Source organism: Neomonachus schauinslandi, chromosome 4 (genome assembly GCF_002201575.2).
Source record: "Neomonachus schauinslandi chromosome 4, ASM220157v2, whole genome shotgun sequence".
In the NCBI taxonomy this organism is placed as follows: domain Eukaryota; kingdom Metazoa; phylum Chordata; class Mammalia; order Carnivora; family Phocidae; genus Neomonachus; species Neomonachus schauinslandi.
In genome coordinates, this window is record NC_058406.1 from 140,007,556 (window position 1) to 140,020,687 (window position 13,132).

At 36.4% G+C, this 13,132-nt stretch overlaps 1 protein-coding gene across 3 annotated transcripts in view; it reads right to left on the reverse strand.

Annotated features, from left to right (window-relative positions):
• Nucleotides 1–13,132, reverse strand: part of RMDN1 (regulator of microtubule dynamics 1) — a 52,552-nt gene that overhangs the window by 10,927 nt on the left and 28,493 nt on the right. For all 3 annotated transcript variants that reach the window (XM_044914647.1, XM_021688667.2, XM_044914648.1), the window contains exon 5: nucleotides 772–861. In XM_044914647.1, coding sequence (XP_044770582.1) covers nucleotides 772–861 — 90 coding nt within the window. The remainder of the gene's footprint in view (nucleotides 1–771; nucleotides 862–13,132) is intronic.

Genomic DNA, 13,132 nt, shown 5'->3' on the forward strand with positions numbered 1-13,132 from the left:
TCCCTTCAGCTCAGGTCATGATCCCAGAGTCCTGGGATCGAGCCCCACATCGGGCTCCCTGCTCAGCGGGGAGCCTGCTTCTCCCTCTTCCACTCCCCCCTGCTTGTGTTCCCTCTCTTGCTGTGTGTCTCTCTCTCTTTCAAATAAACAAATAAAATCTTAAAAAAAAGAAGAAAAGTAACTTTAGGGGAAAATATGAAAACACAAAATACACAGAGATAGTAATTGTAAATAGTACGATTATTATTGGGAGTGGTTTGTCAATTGTGTTAGATTTTACACCAGACCACACCTCAGGGTATTCAGGACCTTGTAAAGTTCCCTCCCACATACTCTGGTCTTGGCTACATGACTTGTTTAGGTCCACAGGATATTACCAAGTGTGATGCAAAACAGAAAGAAGCTTGATAAAAGTTTGCGCACTGGAATTTTATCTTGGAATGTTCATTCCTGGAAGCCAGCTACCATGCTGTAAAGAAGCATGGGCTAGACTACTAAATAATGCAAAGAAAAGTGGAGAGAAACCGTCATACAAGAGGCCATCTTGTACATTCTGTTCTAGCTGAAGTCAGAGGTGAAGGCAGCAGTATGAATGACTTCAGCTACACCAAACAGATCAGAAGCACCACTACATAGTTAACCCACAAAATTTTGAGAAATAAGCTGTCACTGCATTAGACCTCTAAGTTTTAGGTGGTTTGCTCTACAGCAATAGATAAGTGAAACAGAAATTTATTTAAAAAACTAATTCCTTTTAAAATTCATCAGTACCTCAAAATGCTCCTTGATAATGTAGGCATTTGCAATTTTAGCCTTGATGCCTTCATAATCTCCAACATCACTAATACAGATTGCATACCACTAAAAACAGAAGTAAAAAACATGTAAGAATAATAATACTCTACTAAGGTTCCATTCAATACAGGTAAAACTGAGTATTTATTCCTCAATAGTCATTCTCATTCAACAAAAACTTAGCATAAAAACTGTATTAAATATACTGTCATATACAAAGAAAAGTAGACATGGACCTTAAAGAATTCAAGGACATGTTTATAGAAAACTGTAATACAAGATAAAGAACAGAGTCTCTAAGGAAGTTATCAGCACACGGGGAAATAATGATTCGTATTTATGATGAGTATAAATTTAGAAACTGAATAACTATCATTTTATTTTCTCATCCTCTTTTCAGCAAGCTGCCTCTTCTCCCATCTGCACTGTTACAGTAATAAGCCACATTTGTCGATTGTGACTTTGTCCCTGTAGCCATAGTTGAGACAATACACCTAAACTGAGACTGAGTTTCATCCCGAAGGACTAAATCCAAAAATATCCAAGCTTCATAAACTCAAGTGCTGTAGAAAGTCACAAGACTTAGAATGAGAAAAAAATAGTCTGTAGAGAAAAAGATTTGCAGGTAACAGCAAAGAGGAAAGACAATGGAACATCAGAGCGATCGAGCCAGTTTTTCCTGAACCAAAAGCACCCTGCCTTTAGGTTCTATGAAAGACAGTAAGTAGTTCCTTATAAAAAAAACAAAGAAACAAACACCTCCCGTTTTTGTTTGAGCTTATTTGTGTGGGGTTTTAATGATTATAACCAGAAAGATTTTAACTAAAACAAACTTCTGTTTAAATCTATTCTCCACCAAAATTTTGATGAGTTTATTGAAAATTAAAAAGTGTACCTTAAAACACACATACGTGCATAGGTGCACACACACACACACACACACCCTCTATAGGTGATGCGCACTTATCTCCACTGAGAGTTACCCAGTTGCCCAAATCCAAATGACTAGAGGGGTCACACAGGGTTTCAAATTTGGTGTTCTGATCTTCTACCACACATCAGGACTCTGGATAACATCACTTTTCTCTTATATATCTATCTTCTATATGCAAAGCAAACACAAGCTTATGGATGAATCCTAAACATTTTCTTCCCTGATTAGACTGGCAGTATTCTGAGATTTTTAACATATGTCAAAGACGTATCACAGTAACAGCACAAAGAGCAGTCATTAACACATGAAGTATATATCACTTGATGTGGACTATAAGTTAAAGATGTACGCTATAAAACTTAAAGCAACCACTAAAACAACATAATACAATTACAGTCACTCAAATAAATAAAATGGAATCCAAAAAATGACCAATACAAAAGAAGGCAGAAAAAGAAGAAAATGAGAACAGATGGAACAAATAGAAAATAGAAAGATAGGAAATTTAAAACCAAAAATATCATTAATCACATTAAATGTAAATGGTCCAAACACCCCAACTGAAAGCCAAATTGGATTAAAATTAAGACAGACTGACAGTGACGTAAGTGAAAAAGGCAAGTAAAGAAATCTGAATTCTCTCCTCCATAAAAGCAATAAATAAAAATGAGCAACAATTATTAGAATCAATGTTTTTTTGGAACTCCAAAATTAACCTAAAGCTTGCAGTGACTTGGGAATGCTTATTCAAAGCAACAGATTATTCCTAATGAGAACAGTGAACTTTGTGCTGTTTTATCCTACTCCAGTCCCATCCCATACTCCCAGTCTCAGTGGGAGCTGTGAAAACAGCCCACCATTCCTGGTACCAAATGGAACAGATCTCATTCATGGAGAACTATAATTAATTATTTGTCCTGATCTGTTTGGTGGCTCCCTGGAAGACTGGCCTTGTACATATTTCACCTAAACTGAAAAGGCCCTAGTGATAAAGGATAAAGCTGCTTCCTGGGGGCGGTGGGGAGGAAGGTTAGGTAGAGATGTCCCTAAGGGCTCTGAAAAGCTTCAGTAAAGAAAAGCCAAAAGAATATTTCATGACATATGAAAATTATGTTCAATTCAAATTTCACTGCCCACGAATAATGCTTTACTAGAACAACAGTCATGCTCATCACTTATGCATTGACTATGACTGCTTTTGCTCAACATGGCAGAGGTGAATTGTGATGAGAGATCATATGATATATATATTTTTTTAAGATTTTATTTATTTGTCAGAAAGATAGAGAGCACAAGCAGGGGGAGTGGCAGGCAGAGGGAGAGGGAGAAGCAGACTCTCCACTGAGCAGGGAGACCGATGTGGGACTCGATCTCAGGACCCTGGGATCATGACCTGAGCCGAAGGCAGTCGCTTAACTGACTGAGCCACCTAGGCGCCCAATCATATGTGGTATTTTAACTGATTCCCACTGCTGCTCCATAACCCTGTGAATCACACTGATAGGGTTATAACCTGACAGAATTTTGAGTGCCACGCATACTGCCATACCATGACATTTTATTTTTTATTACCAATGCATATGTCAAAGGAAGATAAAATGGACTTCAAATGTCATGCTTTGAAAGCATAGTGAAATGTGAATTATTTTGTTACTGAATTAAACAGCAAAGCATTTTGGGGGAAAAAAAAAAGCTCCAAAATATCCCTGAAAATCCAAAAAGGACACACATCCTTAGGAAAGATCTGAGATGGCCCTAAGCTTACCACCTGCTGACCTTAAGGCTCTTCATAAACAGGAATTGAAAGCTAGGTACAGTTTAAAACTGCCCAGCTAAGTGTTAAAGATATGTCCCAACACCTACACAGAGCCCTATGATCAACACTGGAAAACATTTGGGTTCCAGACATTTTATAAACTACCTGTTCAATCATTAACTGACCACTAAGCTAACAGAAGAGAGACTTCAGTGGCTATATATGACAAAGAAATCATTTGTTCAGAAAAGCCACTAAAGAAAAATAACAGAGGAGGCCTGGCTGGCTCAGTCAGTAGAGCATGTGACTCTTGATCTCAAGGTTGTGAGTTTGAGCCCCACATTGGATGCAGAGATTACTTAAAAATAAAATCTTAAAAAAGAAAAAAGAAAGAAAGAACAAATACTAAAAGCTGCCACAACAAATTCTGGGAAAAGAGGGAATCTGATTTCCAGATTTACCACATTATAATAGTCAAGAGTTTTCAACAAAAAATTATAAAGCATGCAAAAATTAAGAAAGTATAACCCACACACAGGAGGAAAAAAATCAACAGAAACTATGCATGAAGAAGCCCTAGATGCTGGGCATCCTAGACTTTATGTATGTTCAACAAGGAAATGATGTCTAAAAAACTGAAGTATACTATGAGAACAGTATCACATCAAATAGAGAATTATCAAAAGACAGAAATTACAAAACGGAACCAAAGAAATATTTTGGAGTTGAAAAGTATACTACATTGAAATGAGGGCTCAATGGTGGATGTGAATACGCAGAAGAAAGAATTAGCTAACTTGAAGATAATAGGTCAATTCATATTACACAGTATAAGAAACAAAGTAAAAAGAATGAAGAAAATGAACCCCCCTCAGAGGCCTACCAAAATACACATAAGAGGAGTCCCAGGAGGAGAGAAGAGGAGAGAAAGGGGTAGAATGAATATTTGAAAACATAAATGCCAAAGGCTTCTCTACTTTGATGAAAACAAACCCCAAGTAAGATCAATTCAGATATCCAAACTAGACACAGCATAATCAAACTCAAAGATAGAAACAAAGAAATGAGGGGCGCCTGGGTGGCTCAGTCGTTAAGCGTCTGCCTTCGGCTCAGGTCATGATCCCAGCGTCCTGGGATCGAGCCCCGCATCAGGCTTCCCGCTCCGCAGGAAGCCTTCTTCTCTCTCTCCCACTCCCCCTGCTTGTGTTCCCTCTCTCGCTGTCTCTCTCTGTCAAATAAAGAAAGAAAGAAAGAAACAAACAAACAAAGAAACAAAGAGATGATCTTGAAAGCAGCAGGAAAAAAGTGCCTTGTCATGTAAAGGGTCCTCAATAACATTAACAGCCAAATCAGTACCATGGACATTGGTCTTAGTCTGCTTATGCTACTAGAACAAAATACTAGGGTTGGCAGCTAAAACAATAAAAATGTATTACAATGTCTGGAGGCTGGGAAGTCCAAGATCAAAATGCCAGCTGATTTGGTCAGAATATCGGGATGAGAACAGAGATACATAACAGCAAAGTTGGTATACTCTTGAAATTAAGTTGACATCCAATCTGAACTTGTTAATGGTTTTCCTCAGGACAACCACTAAGAGTATAATTCAAAATATTTACTACAAGAAACAACAAGGGAATTAAAACGGTACAACAAGGGGCGCCTGGGTGGCTCAGTCGTTAAGCGTCTGCCTTCGGCTCAGGTCATGATCCCAGGGTCCTGGGATCGAGCCCCGCATCGGGCTCTCTGCTCGGCGGGAAGCCTGCTTCACCCTCTTCCATTCCCCCCTGCTTGTGTTCCCTCTCTCGCTGTCTCTCTGTCAAAATAAATAAATGAAATCTTTAAAAAAAAAAAAAATCTAAAAAAAACCCCCAAAAAATGGAACAAAATAAACCTAATACTAAATAAAGGACACTAATGGAGGACCTTGAGAAACAAAAGACCAAAAAAAAAAAAACAAAATTGCAAAAGAACTTCTTATTGTCAATTACATGTGAATGGGTTAAACTCTCCAAATAAAGGGCAAAGGTTAGCAAAATGTATTAAAACACATGATTCAACTATATACTGTCTACAATACAATTAGATTCAGAGGTATATAGGTTTAAAGGAAAAAGAGGGAAGTTTTATCATGCAAACCGTACTCACAAGAGAGCTGAAGTGGTAGTAGATATTAATCAGAATTAGATAATGATCTAATAATAGGCAAAACAGACTTTAAGACCAAAATTATTATATGAGACAAAGAAAAACATTATCAAGAACATGTAACAATTGTAAACAAATATACACCTAACAACAGAGCCCCAGAATAAATAAAGCAAAAACTGACAGAGAGACCTGAAGGTATAAAGAGATAATTCAACTATAATAGTTGGGATTTCAATACTCAACTTCTAAGACTAGTTAGAAAATCAGCAAATAGAAGACTCAAATAATACTATATACTAATTAGACCCTAGCACACATCTACAGAACACTCTACCCAACAAGAGCAGACTATGTATTCTTTTCAATTCACATGGAACATTTGCCAGGATAGACAATATATTACGTTGTAAAAGTCTCAAATTTTAAAAGACAGAAACCAGAGTATGTTCTCTGACCACAGCAAAATGAAAATATTTTAATAAAAGAAGGAAATTTGGGTAATTCACAGTTATGAGGAAATTAAAAAACACATTCCTAGGGTAGCTCAGTTGAAGCGTCCGACTCTCGGTTTCGGCTCAGGTCATGATCTCGTGGTCCTGAGATCGAGCTCTACGTAGGGCTCTGCGCTCAGCAGGGAGTCTGCTTGAGATTCTCTCTCTCCCTCTCCCTTTGCCCCTTCCCCATCTCACTCATTCGCTCACTCTCTCTCTCAAATAAATAAATCTTTAAAAAACCCACACTCCTAAATAACCAATGAGTCAAATAAATCACAAAAAAATTTTAAAAATTCCTTAAGAACAAAACACAACATAACAAAACTTATGGGATTCAGCAAAGTTGTATTCAGAAGGAAACTTATGGCTATAAATGGCTACCTTAAAGGAAGTTATCAGTCAATAACTTCACCTTAAGAAACTAGGAAAAGAAAAGCAAACTAACCCAAAGTAAGCAGAAGGAATGGAATAATAAAGATTAGAGTGGAAATAAATAAAATATAGGAAAAATGGAGAAGAATAGCAAAACCAAATTAATTCTCTGAAAGGATCAACAAAATTTATAAACCTTTAACCAAACATAAGAAGAAAAAAAGAGAAAAATTACTAAAATCAGGACTCAAAGAGGACATATATTACTTACTACCCTCAGTAATAAATCTAGGAATAAAAAAGATAATAAGGGAATAGTAGCAACAATTGTATAGCAACAGATTAAGTGACCTAGCAAACATGAAAAAATTCCTAGAAACAACAAACAATCCAATTGACTTAAGAATAAACAAAAAATCTGGGTGCCTGAGTGGCTCAGTAGGTTAAGTGTCTGCCTTTGGCTCAGGTCATGATCCCAGGGTCCTGGGATTGAGTTCCTCATCGGGTTCCCTGCTCTGCAGGGAGTCTGCTTTTCCCTCTGCCTCTGCCTCTCTCTCTCTGTCTCTCATGAATAAATAAAATCTTTTAAAAAAAAAAGAATAAACAAAAAATCTGACAAATGAATAATGAGTAATACTACAGAGTTAGTAATCAAAAGAACTTCCAACAAAGCGAACACCAGGATCAGATGACTTCACTGACAAATTCTACCAAATGTTTAAAGAAAATTAACACCAAGCTTCTCTAAAGTCTCCCAAAAAATAGAAAAACAATGTACATTTCTTAAGTATTCTATGACACCAGTGTTACTCTGATACCAAAACCATCACAAAACATCACGACAAAAGAAACCTAATAAAGTTGCAAAAACTCTCAATAAAATACTTATAGATCGAATTCAGCAGAACATTAAAAGGAATAATTCACCACAATCAAGTGGTATTTATCCCTGGAATGCAAGAATAATTCAACATACATGCATCAATCAATGTGATGCATCACATTAATAGAAAAAAAGAATCCTATGATCATTTTAATAGATACAGAAAAACATATGACAAAACTTGACATCCATTCATAAGAACTCCCAACAAGTTGAATTAGAGATAGAAGGAATATCTCAACATAATAAAGACCATATGTGATAAATCCACAGCTAGCATCATACTCAATGATGAAAAGTTGAAAAACTTCCTCTAAGACCAAGAACAGACAAGGGTGCTCACTCTTACCACTCCTATTCAACACAGTACTTGAAGTCCTACCTAGAGCAATCAGGCAAGAAAAAAAAAAAAAGTTATCAGATTTGGAAAGGAAGAGGTAAAAATATCTCTATTTGCACATGACATGATCTTATATATAAAAGTCCAAAAGACTCAACAAAAAAAAGCTATTTGATCTAATCATTGAATTCAGTAAAGTTACAGGATATAAAATTAACATGCAAATATCAGTAGCAATTCTATAACCTAACAACAAATTTTCTAAAAAAGAAATAGTTCCCATTACAAGAGGATCAAAATCGAATAGGAATAAACTTACATAAGAAGATCTCTACTCTGAAAACTGCAAGATAACAATCAAAGAAATCAAATATAAATAAATGGAAAGATAACCCACGTTCATGCACTGGAAGAATATTGTTAAAACAGCAATACTACCAAAAGCCATCTATAGAGTCAATGCAATCCCTATCAAGATACCAATGGCATTTTTTACAGAAGTAGAAAAAAACACACCTAAAACTTAGAGGGAACCACAAAAGACCCAAAATAGCCAAAGAAATCCTGAGAAAAAAGAACAAGCTTAACTATAAAGCTACAGTCATTAAAACAGCATGGTACTGGCATAAAAACAAACAGACAAATGGAACAGAACTCAGAACCCAGAAATAAACCCAAGAATATACAGTTAGCTAATATTTGACAAGGGAGCTAAGAATATTTAATTGAGAAAGGACAGACTAGGGGTGCGTGAGTGGCTCAGTCGGTTAAGCGTCTACCTTTGGCTCAGGTCGTGATCCCAGGGTCCTGGTATCGAGCCTTGCATCAGGCTCCCTGCTCGGCGAGAAGCCTGCTTCTCCCTCTCCCACTCCCCCTGCTTGTGTTCCCTCTCTCTCTGTCTCTCTCTCTGTCAAATAAATAAAATCTTAAAAAAAAAAAAAGGGACAGACTACCAAAATGGCACTGGATTATGGGATATTCACATATAAAGGAATAAAACTAGACACATCTTATACCACTCACAAAAATTAACTCAAAATGAGGTAAAGGCTTAAATGTAAGACCTGAAACTATGAAACTCCTAGAAGAAAACAGGAATAAAGCCTCTTGACATGGGTCTTGGTAATGATTTTTTGGATATGACACCTAAAGTACAGGCAACAAGATAAAAAATAAACAAGTGGTACTACATCAAACTAAAAAGCTTCAGCACAGGAAAAGAAACCATCAACAAAATGAAAAGGCCTACTGAGTGGGAGAAAACATTTGCAACAATATATCTAATAAAGGGTTAATATCTGAATTATAATTCATACAATTACATATAAGTCAATAGCAAAAAACCAAATAACACAATTTAAAAATGGGCAGAGGACCTGAATAGACATTTCTCCAAAGAAGATATAAGAAAGGCCAAGAGAAGATGCTCAACATCAATAGTCATTAAGGAAATGCAAATTAAAACAGCAATGAGGTATCACCTCACACCTGTTAAAAATGTCCATCATCAAAAAGAGATAAATGCAGGCATGGATGTGGAGAAAAGGGAACCCTTATGACTGTTGGGATTCTAAATTGGTATAGCCAATACCAATTGGTATAGCCAATCCTCAAAAAATTTAAATATAATTACCATATGATCCAGCAATTCCACTTGGGAATTTATCCAAAAAAAAAAAAAAAAAAAAAAACCTACTTGAAAAGATATCTGCACCTCCATGTTCAAAGCATCATTTGCAATAGCCAAAATGGAAACAACCTAAGTACAGATCAACAGATGATGGATAAATTAGTTGTGGTGTGTGTATACACACACACACACACACACACAATGAAATATTATTCAACCATAAAAAACAAGGGAATCCGGGCGCCTGGGTGGCTCAGTCATTAAGCGTCTGCCTTTCAGGTCATGGTCCCAGGGTCCTGGGATCGGGCCCCACATCGGGCTCCCTGCTCTGTGGGAAGCCTGTTTCTCCCTCTCCCACTCCCCCTGCTTGTGTTCCCTCTCTCACTGCGTCTCTCTCTGTCAAATAAACTTAAAAAATCTTAAAAACAAACAAACAAGGGAATCCTGCCATTTGCAACAACATGGATGGACTCTGAAGGCATTATGCTAAGTGAATAAAAATACTGTATGATCTCACTTACATGTAGAATCTTAAAAAAAAACAATCATAAGACTTGTGGTTACCAGAGGCAGAGAGTCGGGGGAGGGGGAATTGGAGGGAGGTGGTCAAGAGGTACAAACTTCCAGTTTTAAGATAAATAATTACAGCTGAACAACACAGATTTAAACTGTGCAGATCCACTTATACACAGATTTCTTCTGAGAAATATAGTACTGTAAATCTATTTTCCTTATCATTTTTTTGAATATTCTCTTTTTTGCAACTTACTTTATTGTAAGAATACAGTATAAAAGACGTATAACATACAAAATATGTACTTATTTATGTTATCATTAAAGCTTCCAGTCAACAGGTTATTAGTAGCTTCTCCCCATGTTGTTCAAGGGTGAACTGTATTATGGATGTAATGTACAACATGAAGACTACAGCTAATACTGATGTATGATATACAGAAAAGTTCGTAAGAGAATAAACCCTAAGAGTTCTCATCACGAGGAAATTTTTTTTTCTCTTTCTTTCCTTTTTACCGCATCTATATTAGAAGGTATCAGCTGAATCTATTATGGTAATCATTTCACAATATGTGCAAACCAAACCATCATGCTGTATGCCTTAAACTTATACAACAATGTATGTCAATTTTTTCTCAATAAAACCAGAGAAAAAGAAAAAAGAGAATTAAAGAGCACTGTCTCTTATGATGCAAAATTCCTCAACAAAATAATGGCAAGCTGAATTTAGCAGCATACGAAAAGGATTACACAACATGACCAAGTGGGATTTATCCCAAAATACAAGGTTGGTTCACCATATGAAAATCAATTAATGTAAGATACCAAATTAAAAGAATTAAGGGGGGAAAAAACCAACATGATCATCTCAACACACACAGAGAAAAGCATCTGACAAAATCCAACACCCGTTCATGATAAAAACACTCAACAACTAGGAATGGAAGGGAACTTTCTCAATCTGATAAAGAGCATTTATGGAAAACCCACAGCTAACATCATAGTAAATGGTGAAAGCCTAATAGCTACCCTCCTATAATCAGGAACAAAACAAAGATATCTACTCTTGTCACTCCTACTCAACACTGTACTGAAGTTCTAGCAAGGGAAACTGAGCAAGATACTAAGAAATAAAAGGTGTCCAGATTGGAAAAGAAAAACTATCTATGGATAATTTATTTACAGACACATTCATAATATAGAAAAAACCTAAATAATCAACAAAACAACTAGTAGAGCCAAGAAATGAGTTCAGCAAAGCTACAGGATATAAAATTAATATACAAATATTTGTTGCACTCCTATACACTAGCAATGAACAATCTGAAAATGAAATTAAGAATTCCAATAGCATCAAAAAGAATAAAATACTTAAAGAATAAATTTAACCAAAGTACAAGACTTGAAGACGGAAAATTACAAAACACTGCTGAAAGAAGAAAAACATCTAAATAAATGAACAGACAACACATATCTGTGGATTGGAAGACATAATGCTGTTAAGATGGCAATATTCCCCAAACTAACCTACAGATTCAATGTAATCCCTATCAAAAACCCAACTGGCTTCTTTGAAGAAATTTACAAGCTGATCCTAAAATATGTATGGAAATTGAAGGAACTCAGAATGGTGAAAATAATCTTGAAAAAGAACAGCTAGAAGACTCACAGTTCCTTATTTCAAAACTTATCACAAAGCTATAATAATCAAGACACAACATGACCAAGTGGGATTTATCCCAAAATACAAGGTTGGTTCACCATTTGAAAATCACAAAGACCAACAGGTCTACAATTAGACCAATGAAATAGAACTGGGAATTCAAAAACAAACTTATACATTTATGTTCAACTGATTTTCATCAAAGATGAAAATGGAGAAGGAACAGTCTTTTCAACAAATGGTGGCAGGACAACTAGGTATTTACATACAAAAAAAACGAATTTGAACTCCTATCTCAACCATAAAAGCTAACTCTTTTAAGGATCAAAGACCTAAATGTAAGAGCTAAAAAATATAAAACTCTTAGGGCGCCTGGGTGGCTCAGTTGGTTGAGCGACTGCCTTCGGCTCAGGTCATGATCCTGGAGTCCCTGGATCGAGTCCTGCATCGGGCTCCCTGCTCGGCGGGGAGCCTGCTTCTGCCTCTGACCCTCCCCCCTCTCATGTGCTCTCTCTCTCTCATTCTCTCTGTCTCAAATAAATAAATAAAATCTTAAAAAAAATAAAATAAAATAAAAAATAAAAAATAAAAAATATAAAACTCTTAGAAACAAACAGAGGTAAAAATCTGTGTTTTTTTAGATATGACACCAAAAGCATAAGCAATCAAAGAAAACTAAACTGAACTTCCTCAAAATTAAAAACTTGGGCATCAAAGCTCATCATCAAGAAAGTAAGACAATCCACAGAATGGGAGAAAATATTTGCAAATCATATATCTAATCAGAGACTAATAACCAGAAAATATTCTTAAAACTCAACAATAAAAAGATAGGGCGCCTGGGTGGCTCAGTTGGTTAGGTGACTGCCTTCGGCTCAGGTCATGATCCTGGAGTCCCGGGATCGAGTCCCGCATCGGGCTCCCTGCTCTGTGGGAAGCCTGCTTCTCCCTCTCCCACTCCCCCTGCTTGTGTTCCCTCTCTCGCTGTGTCTCTCTCTGTCAAATAAATAAATAAAATCTTTAAAAAAAAAAAAACAACAATAAAAAGATAAACCTAGTTGAAAAATGGGCCAAGAATTTGAATAGACATGTCTCCAAAACCAATGTCCAATAAGCACATGAAAAGATGATCAATATCATTACTCATTAGGAAAATGCAAATCAAAACCATAAGATACCGCTTCACACCCACTAGTTTTAATTTTTTTCAATGGATAATTACAAGTATTAGCAAGGATTTGGAGAAACTGGAACCCTCACACACTGCTAGTGGCAATAGAAAATGATATAGCTGCTTCGAAGAAAAATTCGACAGTTCTTCCAAAAGAATTACATAGGGGCGCCTGGGTGGCTCAGTTAGTTAAGCATCTGCCTTCAGCTCGGGTCATGATCTCAGGGTCGTGAGATCAAGTCCCTCATCTAGCTCCCTGCGCATTCAGCAGGGAGTCTGCTCACTTTCTCTCTCCAGCCCCCAAAATAAATAAATAAATCTAAAAAAAAAAATAATTACATAGAATTACGTATGACCCAGCAAGTCCATTCCTAGATATATATACTCAAAAGAACTGAAAACAGGTATTTAGGGGTGCCTGGGTGGCTCA